Genomic DNA, 16514 nt, shown 5'->3' with positions numbered 1-16514 from the left:
AAAACCGACCGACAGACCGGCACACATGGCTTGACGGACACCCGGACTAAGACCTATGAACACTCGAGTAGGCTTCTTCTGCTGCTGCCGCCGCTGCTGCTGGTCCTGGTCCTGCTGTCGCGGCCTCAGGTCGACAGCTCTGTTGGAGGGGAACTAACCGAGAATGCAAGTGGCGAGCGCAATTCGTCAAAAGCAGGTGACTGCGCTTTGAATAGCTACGCGAAAGTTTCTTTCGTGACGACACGTCTGAGTCGCCCGATCGAGGTTGAAGTTTTCCATGTGTTTACACTGGACCCCGCGTTGTTTGTCCGCCTGCTTGGGTGCTCGCTCGCTGCCTCACGAACTCCTCGCTCGGAGGTAGAAGTGCCGACAGTAGAATAGATGGGAGGGCGGTCGCGTACTCAAGTATACACTTGCACTACAGCCACTACTGTGCGAAAGTGTAGCCATGTCGACAACTGAAGTTGTAGATGAATTGCAGCAGAAAACGGCCAAGATACTGCTCGACCACCGAAACACACTTCAGCACCAGCATGTTCAAAGAAAATACGTACCCTGCACTCGTTGCACGAAGCCACACGAAGGTATATCGATTCGTTCAATAGGGTGCTCAATCAAGTATGGCATGGATGCTCATAAATTAGTTGCATTCAGTTTGTTTTACTACTCTACACAATACAATACTACGACACTGAAGCACTATATACCTGCACCACCCACAGTGCACAGGTTGACGTGCGTACACGCTGACAGCGGTGCAAACCTACACGAACAGCAAGCTGTCGGCGTCCAGGGCGACGTCAATGCCAATGCTGGTGGCCATATCGAAGTTAGCGTCGATGGCAAAGTCAGCGTCGTCCGAGTCGGAGGCGTCACCGAGCAGCGAGTCCAGCTCGCAGTTCGACAGCACCTGCGCGGCGTCCAGGTCGCATACTACAGCGGCCACGTCGTCCTCGCTGAGTAGCCCCGACGCAGCGCAGTCGACGTCGATGCTGTTGTTGTTCTCATCGGCGCGAGCATCCGCTTCCAGCTCAAGCTGGAGTGGCGAGATGGCGGCGTCCCAGTCCAGCTCGACCAACGCGGTCAGCTCGACGGAGTCAAGCGGGTCCAGCAGCAGCCCATCGTCCGTGTTGCAGTTGTCGCCCAGTGCCCATAGCGGCTCCAGCACGCAGTCAAAGCTGATTTCAGCCAGATCGTCGACGGCGCACACGTCGCGCGGCGACATCTTCTGCTTCTTCGCTGCGCTGGACGTCTCGGGCGTCGCAGCCAGAAGACTCCGGGGCCGCTTGGCAGACATGGTCGTGGATCTCGCCGTCGCTGCTGCTGCAGCAGCAGTGGTCGGCTTGTTCTTCTTCATCCGGCTCACCAGGACGGCGAGCTCCGACACGTGGCACCGCACGAGCACGTCGTGGCTGAAGGTGGCGACGCTGGCGCGCGTCTTGGTCCACTTGTGGAAGCCGAAGTTGTTGAGCTGGCGCTGGAAGCTGGTGAACTTGCCGTGCTTGAAGTACTTGCGCAGCACCTTTGTCTCGAGCCGCGGGACGTCGTACACCTGGAAGTGCGACCCGTCCGCCGACCAGGAGAGGATGCGCTGGTCTTCGTTCTGCAGCATGTCGTAGACGGCGCGTACGAAGCGAGGCACGGTGGCGTCGCTAGCAGTAGGGTTCATGTTGAGTTGTGTAGTTGGCTTTGGTGGTGAGAGGTGAGAGGGGGAAAGGTTCCGCCGCAATGGTGGTGGTGTGTGTTGTGTGGGTCGAGCCCGATTGAGTTGTGACGGAGATGTCAAGTGGCTCGACCGACGAGGCATGCCTGCGGTACGCACGGGTGTTCTACCGCGCCAGACAGATAGGTAACCCCCTGGGCAAACGCGGTGCGTCGTCACATTTGGCAAAACCGACCGACAGACCGGGACACGGGGATTTGCGGGCCCCTGGCGGTAAGATCTAACGACACTCGCGAGCTTCTTATGGTGGCAGTGGAACTGCTGTTGTGGTTTCCGGTCGACTCGATCTGTTGGCAGGGAACTCACCATGGTCACAACCGGCAAGTGCGTTTCCAGCAAAGCACGTGCCTTGATTTGAATCTTTACTACTGTAGGCGTAGTGTTGGTGTTGCTGTATCTTGATGAATGCTCGAATCGCTTAGGTGCCGTTCTTGAACTGTTACAAAATTCTTGGTGCACGGGGTTCCTACAGGGGCGCGGTTAGGAAGGATCGCGCTTGCGTACCTTTGAAGTAGCAAAATTTACGGAAAGTCCAGTGTGGTTAGCTAGGAAATGGCATGCGAGTGCACGTTCTCGAACATGGAAGTGTAGCCATTTCAGAAAGCGTCGAAAGCACGTGCCTCATACGATCACCAAGAAGTCACTTCAAGGTGGTACAGTAAACGTGCAGCGCGCCTTTCAATACAGTAGTATACTAGCCAAATGCAGCAGCTGTGTACTTCACTAGGCGCCATGCGCTTTTGGGGCCAAGGGCGCTGCAGCTGCGGTTTCTGCGCATTTCATTGTTCACCCAGCGCTTTCTGTAGTGAAACAATCCCCTGTGTATTGTATGCTCCGTCACAAATATAGCCTTCTCTGCTTCTCGTCACGAAAGAGACTAAGGATATCAAAGAAGCTTCTGCGCCCCCACAACTGAATTCACATCTGAGCAGCAACTCGTAGTACCGACTTAGTAACAAACATCGGTGAGATGCGCTCCAGCGAGAAGATCGTCGACGAGGTCCCTCGGTTCGTCCGAACTCTCTACGACATCTTGCACGACGAAGATCCGTTCATCCTGTCGTGGTCCGTGGACGGGTCTCACTTCCAGGTCTTCGACGTGCCGAGACTCGAGCGTGAGATCCTGCCCAAGTACTTCAAGCATTGCAAGTTTGCCAGCTTCCAGCGCCAGCTGAACAACTTCGGCTTTCGCAAGTGGACGAAGACGCGGGCCAGTGTGTGCACCTTCAGTCACGAGTTTCTCCACCGGTGCCACCCGTCCCAGCTAGCCCCGCTAGTAGCTGAGATGGAGGCGCAGAAGGCAGCGATGTGCGCAGCGAACACTCACATCGGGACAAAGCGCTTCCGTGACGAAAGCAGCACCGACGAGCGCGTTCTTCCCAAGCGACTTCACACCGAGGTAAAGCACGAAGACGAGCGCGAGCCAGAACAAGAGATGGCTTCGTTTAGTCCAGAGAACTTCGTCAACGAGTCGGGGCCATTGGCTGGGTTTGATGCAGCGGATTTGGCTGCGCTGGATTGGTCACTGGTGACCGATTCTGGTCGAGAAGATGAGCTCAGTTCTCTGCTCGAACCGATTCTAAACCCAGTTGCGCCTATTGTACAAGCCGAAGTAGGTAGCAGGATTGCGTACGACAACACCGAGGTTGCTTTCGAGACGTTGCCACCGCTCGACACCGAGTACCTTGGCGATTCCTGGACCGACATTTTCGACGAGGTGTCCTTGTGACTCGGAGTCAGAACCACGTGGTTTTTTTGTATGATTTTTTATCGACTGTATGCGAAGGTAGATTTTCGTTTTTCAAATGTAGACATAGGATCAACTTACAAGGTTGCCTGGCGCCTATGCAACATGAAAAAAAGCTGATTCAGGCGTTGTTTCCTTGCACTATACGTTCGTGGGGGTGTCAATTCGTTTTCTTGGTTAGAGTTTGAGGGCGCAGTGCAGGCTGTGGGGTTGGACAACTTGCAGCAAGTAGCTCACATGTTTCTGCTAGGTATACGCACCAGGGTCAACACAGTTCGCACCCGCTTATTCAGGATGGTGTCAGGCGCTGTGCTTGGGTAATCGAACGGGGTCTTAAGTGTCTCGATACCATCATGACCACACTGAAGAGCAGATCGCACGAGATGGAGAGTGAGGTCGAGTTGGGTAAAAAGCTGTCCAGGTAGAACTTGGGATTTGTGAGATGCTACAGCAGATGAAAATAGTTTTTCTGGAAGGTGCGGGAAGTTTCAAGGTAGTGTAGTTCCATAGAAAGTGAAACCACCGCGAAGGTGGCCGGCCGGCCACTCTCCGCCGCCCCACGGAGCTCATTCCACAAGTTTCCGCCTCGGTAGCTAGTTTTAACCCTCCACGCCACGCCCTTGGCAGCGGGAGGCGCTGCTAATCAAGTCTTCTTCGTCGCCGCGGTGCGGCATGATCCCCAAAGCTACATCAAGAAAGAAGGGGATTGATGCCTATCAACTGCGTCGCTTGTGTACGCTCGCACGGCCACCGTGCGCCCACTAACGTATTGTGCGGTGAATCTACAAGAATACCGTCCTTTGCCGTGTATTCCATCGGACGTGGTGGCATATTCCGTGGATACATCCAAAGAGGTGGTCAACAAAACCCATTCGGGTTTTCGAGAATGTCATCTTCAACACTAGGAGTTTAGCCCGTAATCTGTCTGCCTCTCTGTCCTCAAGTCGCTTGGTTTACGGGCATGCATGCTACGGAGGCGTTGATCGGCTGTGGATACTGTTTTCGGCCACGCCATCGAATGGGCGATCCTTGAGGCGACAAAATTGAGCACCGAGAAGTGCCGCTTCCGCCCAACGGAACAAGAGGAAACTTGCACATACATACCGCCTCGTCGAAGAGGTGCATTATTCTGGTGTCACCAGTTAGTGAATGCTCACTAACTTTTCTTCGGTCGTTCCCACCTCGGTTGGAGGAAATTGCAATAGAATCACAGTGAGACTTCATAAACGAGATCGATGTTTCGGCACTCGATAGTTGATTCATATTGATACTCCGACTCCTGCACACTACTTCGACGACACCACAAACTACATCTAACACGAAAACTACCTTACTATCAATTCCGGTAGCCGTTGATCACTTGATCGCTTTGTGTCCAGCCCTTCCTCTTGAGGCCGGACGCACACCAGTACTTCAGTCGTACTGGATGCGTTTGGTGGCACCTATCGATGCCAAAACGCCCGGTGGCGTTTGATTACACCCATTGCTGTGGGTTGTGCCAGAACGCCAGGCTGTGGCCCGGGTGGCGCTTGAAAAACTGGATCGGCTCGACCTTGTCGTCCACGTTGCGGTGGACGTACATGGCAAGGCAGCCCGGGTGGCTTTCGCGCCGAGACGGCAAGAAACCCACTGTCCTCTTGCGATCGTACACACTCTGCAGGTAGAACTTGGACGTTGAGGTTACAGGTGTGCGGTCGGGGACACCAGTGATGACAAACTTGGCGCGTACGTCAATCTTGTTGCTGAAGGTAAGCTTCTTGGAGATCTTCTGCATACGCAGCACTGTACCGTCGGTGCGGGCCAGCGAGATGCAGTCTCCGCCGCGAAGTAACCCATCTGTGGTGTGCCCAATGATACGGAGGGTATCTGCGTCCTCCAACTGATCGTAAGGCTGAATACCGTAGCAACGCACACGCCGCGAGAAAGGGTTCTTGTGGCCAACTCCTCGTCTCTTCGAATGTCCTTGCACTTGGGTGATCTGGCCAGTGGTCGTCTTGAATGCCAGGTGCAGCTCCTGTCCGTGGTACATTGGCACTGAGGAAGGCTCATTGATGAGCTGGCGAGACCCAGGTGCAGCAGCTCCCGCAGCAGCGGCGGCGCCACCGTCGGGTACTGTAACGTTGCGACGAATGACTTGGCTCATCATACGAGGCGGCGAGCTCATGCCGCGAATGTTACGGGCCGAGCCTCCAACTTTCCTCGGTACTTCCGTGGTGCGCGAGCGCGGGATACGGCGAATGAGCGAAGCCTCGAAGTTGGCCAGAGCTTGGGAGCGTGTCTGACGAATGCTGTCGATGTCCACCGATCGGTTCGTGGGGTCCTCGCCGTAGTCATCCGTCGTGGCGCTGCTGGCGTCGTCGTCTTCGATCTCGCTCTCGCTTTCGAACTCGTCGTCGCTCTGATCAATGGCCAACGGCGACATACCACGCTGTTGGTTCTGGTTGAAGATGAGCACGTCGCGCACGTGTGACGGGATCGGAGGCGTCTCGTACTCAGTCGGCAGCATGTCCAGCGTGAGTCCTGCGGGGATCGGGGGCGTGCCAGCCATGAGACTGTTGATGTCCTCGAACGTCGGTCTCAGACTATCGAACGTCGGCCTCGAAACGCCAGTGTCCTCGAATGTCGGCCTTGACTTGCCGGTTTCCTCAAACGTCGGTCGCACACTACCGCAGTCATCGAATGTGGGTCTCAGGCCGCCAGTGTCCTCGAACGTCGGTCGCAGGATGTCATCGCTACCGTCGGTGTCCACGTCGAGGAACGAGTTAGCCAGGTCCATCATAGGCGGCGGTGTCATAAGCGGTGGCGGAGTGTCCAGTACATTCGGCGAGGAGGACACACTGGTCGTGGAGGACTCGGTCATCTTGTTGGGCGAGTCCGCAAAGTGCTCCGTCCAGCGCATCGTCATGCGCGACAACGGGTTCAGGATGTTTGACAGACGCACTGACGACGATAGCGACGACGTGGTGTGCGCACGGCGGCGAGAGATCGGCTCGTCCTCGCTTAGTACGGCGATGTCGGCCGCGTCGTCATTCTGAACCAGCTCCTCGACGTTGTCATAGACAGCTGCGGCGTGCGCCTTGTAAGGCGGCACTGGCGGGGGCGCGCGCTTGTACGGCCGGTTGCGGATGGCCGGAAGACCTTCGTCGCCGACAGTTTGGCGACGCATCCGAGGCGGCGACGCCGCTGGGTGCACCGTCACCTTGCAGTACTTCGGGTCCGCGCACATGGTCATTGGTACAGTCTAACTTGGTCTGCGCTCGTCACAGATCCAGGCAGGCAGAGTCCTGAGCGGCACGGGTCAAGTTGGAATGTAACTCGGAGCGAGCGAGCTCTCTCGCCGAACGGTGACAGGCGCGCCATGGAGAGAGGCGACACCCGGTCGGCAGGGCGTCTCGGGGTGGCAAGCGCGGCTACGGTACCGTGGCGCTCGACTCGGCCTCACTATTGCTGGCCCATGTGTAGGGTGGCGTGACCTGCCAGCTGGCATCTGGATGCTCGCCATGCTCCGCGGCCTTTACCTCGACGAACAATGGACGATCGCGAATTTACACCAAGATGTTGAGTGCAACGTTCTTGAAATATAGCAACACTAGTTCCAGCTACATTCATAAAGTTATTCTTGAGTTGAAATCATATTGGCGGCAGTCATTTCCGCACAATGATATTGATACTGAGCCACAAGATGGGACCAAGCTGTTCCAATAGAAATCGCTGCGTGAATACGGCCACAGGCTGCGAACTCCATTGGCCGCAGGATAGTCACGCTGCGTTGGGTTCTTATGCCGGCATCTTGTCCGCAGAACGCTTCCAAGTATACATGCACGGCTTTCCAAACCCGCCGGCACGCCGCAGCTACGAGCCGCTCAATGCTCGAGGGTCTTCTAGCATGCCGGTAAAGGCCCGTGCGGCTATTGACGCGCAAATGTGGAATCGTCGGTAGTGATCCATTCCTTCAGTGCCGTCTCTCTCTTCAACGCTGGCAAAGATGGCGACCGCAAGCAGATTCAGTCCATGCGGGGATGCCACTATGCGGGCTTAGAAAGAAAAAGAGAGTGGTGTGAAGCCGGATCGAAGCGATTGGAGAGATCCACGCCTAACCATCCAAAGTGGTTGAGCTATCGCTTCTGCCCACTCGCGAGTTGGCAATCATGTTCAGAACTGACTCAAGCTGCGTGTAGTTTTCCCGTCTGTTCTCAGCAGCAACGCACACCTCTTTGTGAGTCACTGAGCATGTCGTCGCGGTGTAAGGACTGCCGTCCAGACGGCAGCCTCAAGTCCTTGCAGTGAATGCTCTTCGCATGAAGTGAGTCTTTTACGCTAAAAAAAATAACGGGGACGCCAGTGACTTGAAGCCGAGCGCTGATCGGCTTCAATATCGCCCTCCTTTTACGAGCTCACCCAGACTGCTGGTCACACAGGGTAGCCAACAGCTCACATCTTCGTCTGCATGCTCAACGAATTTGCCACTGTGAGCCAAGTTGAGACGTAACAGCGACAGTGTCGGCAATCTTCTCGGATTGAAAAGCTGAATCGAGGTGTTTGCTTTGAACAAACAGAATCGCTGTAGCTATTTAGTGTCTTTCGCGTCAACACGTTTCGCAATCTTGAGGGAGGCAGTGGTCAACATGTCCTCGTGACATGCTTGTCTATTGGGTATCCATCCATTGAGTTGGCCTCGTGAATGCAGGTAACTTGGTGTTTATTTCGATAGTCTTGTGGTAAACAAACTGGAACCGGCGATGATTACCACAAAAAGAGATGCATTCTCGTCGGGCGAGTCGCTTTCCAAGTTTCCAACGCCACATAAACAAAATTTGTGAGACTACAAGAAGTCCGCAACGACGAATGAGCCGGGTGCACACCACCTCAACCAACAACACCAACAGTAACAAGGACATGACGCGCATTGTGATTATCGGAGGTGGATCTGGCGGTTTCCGTCTGGCTCAAGCTCTCGCCAAGAACCTTACTGAGAAGGACAACACGGATGTCATCGTCCTCGAGAAGAACGCCTTCTTCTACCACGTCGTCGGCGCCCCGCGTGCCTACGTGGACGCCGACTACACCGACAAGATGTTCATCCCGTACGACAACGCCATCCCCAAGCACTCCGCCAAGTTCGTGCGCATCGTGCGCGGCGTGGCCACGCGCATCTCGGCCGAGACGAACGAGGTGTCGTACCACGCGATCGGCAGCGACGACCGGCAGAGCGAGGCGACGGAGACGCTGCAGTTCGACTACCTGGTGCTGGCCACGGGCAGCTCGTACTCGGTGCCGATCAAGCCGGACAGTCGAGAGTTCGCTAGGTCGGCCACGGAGGCCAAGCTGCAGGAGGTGCGCGGCCACATCGAGAAAGCGAAGAATGTCCTGGTGGTGGGCGGTGGATCTGTTGGCGTCGAGGTGGCGGCGGAGATCAAGGCCAAGTATCCAACCAAGTCCGTGACGATCGTCGACGCCAACGACAAGCTCATTGCTGGCAACAATCTGCGCAACAAGTTCTACACGTACCTGAACGAGTCACTAGAGAAGCTGGTGGTGGTTTTTTTCTTTCCAAATCTGCATCTAATCTCCATCTAGGAAACGAATGCACTCACAAACTTACTTGGGGGGCGTGGCGCCGAGGCTTCCCCAGGTGCGGCCAGCCATGAAGTCCTTGGCCTTGACCATCCACGTGACCCAGTCGCCGACCACGACTCCGCCCCAGACAGGCAGCTGCGAGACACCTCCGCTACCCACTGGCAGAATCACCGCCTCGGTCGTGACCTTCGGGTAGGGCTTATTGAAGCCGTCTTGCTTCTTCTGCACGACGGCCGCGAGCTGCGCGGCGAGGAACTTGCCCTGGTCAGCGGCCCAAAACTCCATCTTGGGCGTCGCGTGGTTGCTGCTGTCGCCCAGCGCGAAAATGTTCGAGTACTTGTCGTCGTCCAGCTGCAGGAGCTCGTTCACCTTGATCGATCCCTGCTCCGTGACGAGCGATGGATCCATGTCCTGCACGAGATCGGAGACCGGGTGGAAGCCGCCGCACAGCAGCTGGATGTCAGACTCGATCTCCGTTCCCTTGTCAGTGCGAAGGGTGCGCTTCTCGAAAGAGTTTCCAGGCAGGCGCTCCGTGAGGCGTTCGCCCAGGATAACATTCACCTTCATGGCGTCCAGAGCAGCGTGCAGCTTTGAGTAGAAGTTGTCGGACAGCTTGTTCCTCGAAATGAGCTCGCTGTGGGCCTCCAGGATCGTCACGTCCTTGTCCGGGTACTTGGCCTTGATCTGGCCAGCCATCTCGCAGCCGTGTAGTGTCTTTCGACCCTTTGCTTGCTTAAGAATCCTTGCTTGGAGGTGAAATGAATTCTGGTATTCAATGCAGCCGCTGCGGCTTGCGCCGCAGCGGTTTCTGTTAGTTTCTCTTTGCTATATGCCTCCTTACTATGCAGTATACAATTGCTCTGAGAGTTCGCCCCGCTCTCATGCTTCTTCATGTCGTTGATAACGACCGTGCGAAGTGTCTGCTGAAGGCAGCCTATCCCACTACACCGCCCTCCAAGCAGACCTTCGTGCAGGAGCTCCCGCCATAGCTTGTGTCGCACTACTTCTTGGTGTTGCGCTTGGCGCGGCGTTGGCGGTGATTCTGTTTTGGCGGCTTCGGTTGAGCATCATTATCCCCACCACGCTTGCCCCGACGGTGAGACAGAGTTGGCTGGGCTGTAGACTCTGCACGCTTTCTTCCTTGGGGATGCGACCGCAGTTGGAGAACGAACTGACGTAATTCGTCGTCGTCGGCACTGTCGACATAGTCCTGCAACTTGATCGGAACATCCTCATATATAGTCCTCACAGGCTCCCAGGAATCCTCGATGGCCTCGAGGTCTTCCCAGCGCACCAACATTTCATAAGTGTGCGCTGCGTGCTTGCGGTGCTGAGTGAATGCCTCCACAGTTAAGTAGATGTCTTGGTTTGCAATGTGTGCCAGCATTTCCTCGTTGACATCCAGACTTTGGTCCGCATACATTTTCAAAAGCGAGGCATGAGCAAACTGTCGTAGCAGTGATCAAATGCTCGATTTCAAACGAGTTGACGTTTGCGCCAACACACGGTACGGCCCCACCCACGTGACCGAAAGTTTGTTGCCCTGCTTCTTGGCATCGACTCGAGACCAGAGAACATAGTCGCCAACATGAAAGTTGACTGAGCGAGCACCTCGCTGTTTGTTCTGGTTGCGCTTAGTTTGCTTTTCCTTGGCCGTGGCTACGTCTCGGTGCATGCCATCGAGCGACGCTCGCAAGTTGCCAACAGCCTCACGCACGTCTGGCGAGAAATCACCCGTGGTCACCACATTTGCCGCAATAGCATCACTGCCAATCAGGATTTTCTGCAGTGGAGTCGTTGCCTTTACTCCAAGAAAGACTTCGGCTGGGGCGTGGTTGGCCAGAGATGCCACTGGGCTGTGATTCAAATTCGCTTGAATGAGTGGTAGCAGCGCGGCCCAATTATCTTGCTCCACCTTAGAGCCTGTTCGCGTTGTACTAGAGATGGAGATGGTGCTTGATCTCCACCTACAGCTCGTTCGCTACGTATCCATACGCACTGCTCCTAGCACTTGAGCATTGGTTTCATCTCTGCTTTCTCTCCTCAAAAGCTATTTTCACCTTGAACTTGAAAATATCCATTTCAGTCGAAGTCGCTCACGATTCTGGGGGCGTGCCAAACGCGGCACAATGATGACGAAGTTGCATTGTAGCACCACCACTGCCGGGGTATCCGGGCGTGGGGGATGCCCCTAAACTTGATGCAATGCGGGCTTCTGCAGCATTTGCGACGCCATCCGCGATGTCAACTGCCCACTTATGCGCGTGTATCGTTCGACTGCGTCGGACTTCCATCTCCCAAACAGCTTCACTGCCAGACTATCAAAACCAGCATTAAACAGCGCCGTAGCGCCGCCACTTCGAAGGGAGTGCGAGGCGTAGTCTTGCGGATTATGGCCAGCTCGACCAGCAGCAGCCTTTATCGCTCTTACCACGTCGGATACTTGCAAATTGTGAGATGCATCCACCTTGCACAGTAACTCGCCCGCATCAATACGAAGCGCCTCGTGGTGACGAACTAGGTACCATGCTGCTAGTACAGGGCAACACCACCGATGCCCAGATCTCGCCAATTCTCGAGAAGTACCCTTGCCAAATTGGTCGGATTTACTCCCTCGAAATTGTAGAATCACCGAAGTCACATCATGAAGGTTTCGGGTCTCGTGGCCTCTAGCATCCACAAATTTGACGTCCGCTCTCCGAATTGCGTAGTCGTGCATCCTTGAACCTTGAGCCAAATATTCGGATCTTCTCAAAAGAAAGAAGAAGCCCAGCACCGAAGCCCCCCAAATGACCCGGTGCTGGGCAACTGCGAAATCGAGGAGCTCATGCAGGCACTTGAGGATTGCGCTTGTAACGGGAGATTTTGGCTTGCTTGATGGGTCTTTCCGCCGCATTCCGGTGATAGCGAGTTGGTGGCCCGGCAAAAGGCCGACGTTGTAACCAAGGGTTCGCCTATGATGCCACGCAATATGGCTGACTTTAGAGAGCACGGTCGAGGCAGAATTCCCCGATCCCGATTATCCCCAGCCATATTTCCAGCAGTACGTGGCGAAAAGGGCGAGCTGCTACGAATGTTGCCGGCGGTCTTCTGGCAGCCATTTTGCGAATTGAAGCCGCTCACACCATCTACACCACTGTGTCCATGTGCTTGCATACTTGATCTTGGACGTCGTGGCCAGTGACTCGGACTGAAGAGATTCGAGAAGTCGATGTAAATTTTCCTGCATTCTTGTGGAACTTGTGTCTGCACCCAACACGAAGAAAAATTAGTCCATCGAGCAATGTAAGGTTCGGTCCAAGCTCGCGAAGCTGCATCAGCCATCCAATTGGCCGATCCTGGAATATGATCCGCCGATACTCGAAGGTTGAAATACACTTCAGCCAGACCAATCGCCCGATTTATTTCTTGGCTGAACGCGTTGTTGGAGTGCATCCGATTGCACCAACTCACAGCTGCGGCATTGTCACTCCAACACTTGACATGAATTGTGCGTCCGTTCGCTTGTGCGCTCCACTTTAAACCCCACGACCACAACGCGATGGCAATGCACAAGACATTGATTGAAAACTCGTCATGGCCGCTACCAACTTTGTCGATGAGCAGTTTCTCTTCGTCATCAAACTGGATCTGTATATATGACTCGCAGGCGGGATCAAGCACGGCTAGCCCGAGGTTGGACGCGTCCATATACACGGTGCCGGCAGCTCGCCAAACATCGCAAGCGGTAATTCAGCAAAACAACCATGCATTAAAATGTGCCGAAACCACACGAGATCTGTTTTGGCCCCTGCTGTAAGTTTAATTCTGCCGAACCGTGGTGCTGATCTGCAATCGTTGGTAAAAAGGCTTGGCTGCTGGCAGACAATTAGCCACGTGGCGAAGAGAACCCAGTAGCTTGTACAGTTCGGATTTTGACGCTGTGCCGCGTTGCTCCACCGCACTGGCGCGAGCACGAGCTTTAGCGATCTTCTCTTCTGGTATCGATACGGTGCGGCGCTTGGTGTTCCATAGTAGGCCCAGAACAATAATTTCCACACTCCATTCCGAAAAATTTGCCTCATTGATCGAAGGGGGTCCTAAGACAGCCAACATAGCGTGTCGTAAAGTAGCTTCAGCGAGTTCTAACCTGTTCTGGACATCCGGTTCGACCCAGACATGGTCATCTACCCACTCGTAAGGAAAAAATGGGTTCGTGTCGCTCGTAGTCGGACACCGCTGCAGGTGAACTTCTGCCCATTAGCCACGTGATGGCACGGCCAAAGAGTGCGTAGCAGGGGGGCGAACCTGACCAGCCAAATGGTGCCGCCATATCGACGACGAGAATGCCGAGTTCTTTCACATATGCCGCCATTCTGAAGACCTGGTTTGCGCGTGTTCTTAAGTACTCTTGACATCTCCCTTGAGGACGCATATCCGGCCTGCATGCCCTGCTTTTGCTAAACTGTCGATGCGCCGTGCGATAACTACCACTGACTCGTATCTCACTTTGGGCACCGACTCGACAATAAATGCAGCGTTTACACAGTCGTCTTTTGGGTAGGATAAGTCGTGAATTGTGCGCACTTCCTCCATCGGGTCCACATCCTTCTTCTCAACAGCACCGAGCGGACTGCAGATTAGTTCTGGCCACCGCTCAATGATATCAGCATCAACTATCAAATATTGACCGGAGTCTTGGCCATCCCGAATGCTTCTTGTGACAGCACGTAGGTAACGTCGGCAGGAACCATGGTTCTTCGGTGGTGGCCGCCGCGGTCTCGGCCGTTGTCTCCACCCCACGTCGATGCCCTTCTCAGCAATTTCAACGAGTAGATCGAAATGTTGATAGCCGTTAAGAACGGTCCGCAGCCGGACAGGATCGATGGCTTTGTTCGGTCTGCTGTCTACGCTATCTTCACCCCGCACAAATCGCGTAGCCTCTTCCGGGGACATATTGTGCGTGCGAATTACGGTGGATAGACTTGCAGGCTACTTCGTCAATTGCGTAGACAGGAGATACGAGTCGCTTTGCACTAACGAACCCCCGTTTGCGGTGCAGGACGGAAATTCGAGCTTCGGCCCGAAGTAAATCCGCTTCCAAACATGATTGAATCTCTCGCGCCGAATCCAATGACAGACTAATGTGGGCGTGACTGCAACACCTCAACCGACAAACGCATGCACCCTCCACCGGCAACTGCTGCGACCCAAGTGATTTTGAACGCAAGTCAGCTACCCGGGTGCAGGATACCTTGCCGGTCTCGCTCCTTGCGTCTGCCTCTGTGTCATAACAAGGCCTCGATTGACGACTATCTGTGCAACCAGCAGCCATTGGCGCTGTCGGATTTACCGCAGATCCCGCCGACTGCGCACAAATTACCTCGCCAATCTTGCTCGTTGTTGTGGGTACCCTAATTGAGTCGCGTGGGGGCCTCGATTCCACGCGTAATCTAGACTGGTCCAACACCGTCTGAGATCCATCACTTGAATTGATTGTGTTAACGCAGTTTGCTACTTGACCTCGCGCCACCCTATCGGCTTTGCATGGCACCGCCGACGGTCGGTCGTTTTGCGTTCGTGATGGATACATTGCCAGACCAGTCTGAACGAGTCATAACTCTTTGTGCTCGTCCTTCAGCCCACCAAAGCGCCTGTCAATCTCTTTTTTCACGATCGCGGGTAGCTGCTTGGGAACGAAATGCCCATGCTCGCTGGGACAACCGCCATCACTGTCCACCGCACAACCCGCCGCTGAGAGAAAACGCATGCACAGTCGTCGCGACTTTCCTGATGCGGGGTCGTTCTGTACTGGTAATTTGCGAAGTACTTCCTTAGGGATTCGCCCAAATCGCTTTCTTTCCGTCGTGGTTGCGGCCGTTGCGGAGCTGGGATCCTTGTTCAACGTGGCCCTCAAGGCGTGCTGGTCCCGACATCATCTCGTGTCGTACATCCTGCACTTGCCGATGCACCTTTATAAACATCACATCCTTGAGCAACCGGTCATCGGTCGTACAACATTGCTGTACGGCTCGAAGCTCACCACCTTCCTCAGCCGCTGTACGAAAATCCTCGAGAACGTCATTTACCCAGAAAACTAAGCTAGAAATCTCTTTTGGCGTCCACGATACCTGCGATAGCGTGTGTTCGGTGAACTTCACGATGGTCTCAACCAATTCGACCAGTTCAGCACAGCAAAACTCGCGAGCATAGGTGAGGAAAACCATGGCAGAGTCCACAACATCTTCGATGCGCGATGCCGGTGATGCCGCCGAGAATTCTGCAGTTGCGGACAAATTGTCAAAGTTTGAACCACCGGCCTCCAACCAAGCCACCCGCTCATCCCTCGATAGTCTTGCAAAGTGTCGAATCGAAAGACCACCAGAACCGAAACGAATATCATAGGCCCGCGTACAAATTCCAGGTACGGCTTTGAACTCCACGTGCTCGGACCGAACTAAACCTCTGAAAAACACATTGGCAGACTTACCTTTGTGCTTCTCCGTTGTTATGCGCTCGTGAACTAATTCCTGCTCCTCGGACGGTGCAAATGCGTACTTAGACGACTTCTTTCCCCTTGTCGTAGGGGATGGCTTCTGTATGGTACCACCACCCTCCGCCGGCTGCGCTTTGACGTTGGCCTCCTTCCTAATCATCAAGAAACGCTCGAGAAGGTCCGGTTCGTCGCTTATTTTTGCGATAATCAACGCGTCTTGATCAATAGCGGTTTGAACTCGTTGTCGCTTGGAGGGGACGTGGCCATCGTCGCCGTTGGCAACCGTGACCTCTTGCTGTCGTTTTGTCACGTATTGTGTGGTAGTGTTTGCCCGACCAACTTCAGCACCGCGTTCCGATTCGTCTTGGGGCGAGTCATCGTCGTCTGGAAACGGGTCAAAGAGCTCTTCCACGTCCTGAACCGAGCCGCGAGACAAAGCGGACGTGCTCCGAAGCGGTTGGGGCGTTGGTGGTTTACAAAATGAGTTGCCTACGCTGCGTGGCACTGGTGACACCCCTCCGTCGACGTAAAAAGCGAAATTTATAGCGTGGGTCGATCCACTGACACACCTTGTCACCACTAGGGTGATTTTCCTCACTCATCAGACCTTCCAGTATCTCGGACACTTGATTTGAAGCAGAACTACCGCCGGTACCGAGAAGCCGACTCAGAATTGACTGCTCCATCGCCTCTAGGTCAGTAGGACTCCACTCGTCGCTTCTGAACTCGACGTCTTCAAGCAACAGAACAATCACTGGTGGCACCACTGACACTGCAGCTGCCGCTGCCACAAATTCATGACCACCGGATCGGATCGTGACACTGCTCTGGTCGACCGAGGTCACTTGTCCATACTGAACCTCTCCAGCTAAACTGATGGACACGGGTCGTCGGAGCAACGAGATCTGACCGGCCTGGGAAACTTCACTGGCCCGAACCACGTGATCTTCGGCGACGGCACGATCCAGTTTCCCTTCGCCTCCTTCCAAGCT

General features: G+C 54.7%; 7 protein-coding genes across 7 annotated transcripts in view; 2 read left to right on the top strand and 5 right to left on the bottom strand.

Annotated features, from left to right (window-relative positions):
• The window catches only part of PHYSODRAFT_258136 (hypothetical protein), a gene marked incomplete at both ends in the record, with an annotated part of 10055 nt that extends 8386 nt beyond the window's left edge, over window positions 1-1669 (bottom strand). The window contains one exon of the mRNA XM_009540445.1: window positions 1367-1669. Coding sequence (XP_009538740.1) covers window positions 1367-1669 — 303 coding nt within the window. The remainder of the gene's footprint in view (window positions 1-1366) is intronic.
• A 1024-nt stretch (window positions 1670-2693) lies between these two features.
• On the top strand, window positions 2694-3452 carry PHYSODRAFT_532653 (hypothetical protein; the record flags this gene model as incomplete). Its single annotated transcript, XM_009540444.1, has 1 exon — window positions 2694-3452. The coding sequence occupies one exon, from the start codon at window positions 2694-2696 to the stop codon at window positions 3450-3452; it is 759 nt and encodes a 252-aa protein (XP_009538739.1).
• A 1492-nt stretch (window positions 3453-4944) lies between these two features.
• On the bottom strand, window positions 4945-6696 carry PHYSODRAFT_532956 (hypothetical protein; the record flags this gene model as incomplete). Its single annotated transcript, XM_009540443.1, has 2 exons — window positions 4945-6046; window positions 6182-6696. 2 exons carry the CDS (start codon window positions 6694-6696, stop codon window positions 4945-4947), a joined length of 1617 nt encoding a protein of 538 aa, XP_009538738.1.
• A 1670-nt stretch (window positions 6697-8366) lies between these two features.
• PHYSODRAFT_258122 (hypothetical protein) lies at window positions 8367-9047 on the top strand (the record flags this gene model as incomplete). The annotated part of the gene is made up of 1 exon (XM_009540442.1): window positions 8367-9047. One exon carries the CDS (start codon window positions 8367-8369, stop codon window positions 9045-9047), a length of 681 nt encoding a protein of 226 aa, XP_009538737.1.
• Window positions 9048-9068: 21 nt separating this feature from the next.
• PHYSODRAFT_342074 (hypothetical protein) lies at window positions 9069-9743 on the bottom strand (the record flags this gene model as incomplete). Its single annotated transcript, XM_009540441.1, has 1 exon — window positions 9069-9743. One exon carries the CDS (start codon window positions 9741-9743, stop codon window positions 9069-9071), a length of 675 nt encoding a protein of 224 aa, XP_009538736.1.
• A 304-nt stretch (window positions 9744-10047) lies between these two features.
• On the bottom strand, window positions 10048-10470 carry PHYSODRAFT_532572 (hypothetical protein; the record flags this gene model as incomplete). Its single annotated transcript, XM_009540440.1, has 1 exon — window positions 10048-10470. The coding sequence occupies one exon, from the start codon at window positions 10468-10470 to the stop codon at window positions 10048-10050; it is 423 nt and encodes a 140-aa protein (XP_009538735.1).
• Window positions 10471-14640: 4170 nt separating this feature from the next.
• Window positions 14641-15682, bottom strand: PHYSODRAFT_532669 (hypothetical protein; the record flags this gene model as incomplete). Its single annotated transcript, XM_009540439.1, has 2 exons — window positions 14641-14880; window positions 14978-15682. The coding sequence occupies 2 exons, from the start codon at window positions 15680-15682 to the stop codon at window positions 14641-14643; spliced, it is 945 nt and encodes a 314-aa protein (XP_009538734.1).
• Window positions 15683-16514: the final 832 nt, after the last annotated feature.

This window comes from Phytophthora sojae (assembly GCF_000149755.1).
Source record: "Phytophthora sojae unplaced genomic scaffold PHYSOscaffold_15, whole genome shotgun sequence".
Taxonomy (NCBI): domain Eukaryota; phylum Oomycota; class Peronosporomycetes; order Peronosporales; family Peronosporaceae; genus Phytophthora; species Phytophthora sojae.
The sequence above is the reverse complement of the archived record's forward strand: the minus strand, read 5'-3'. Positions and strand labels throughout refer to the sequence as shown.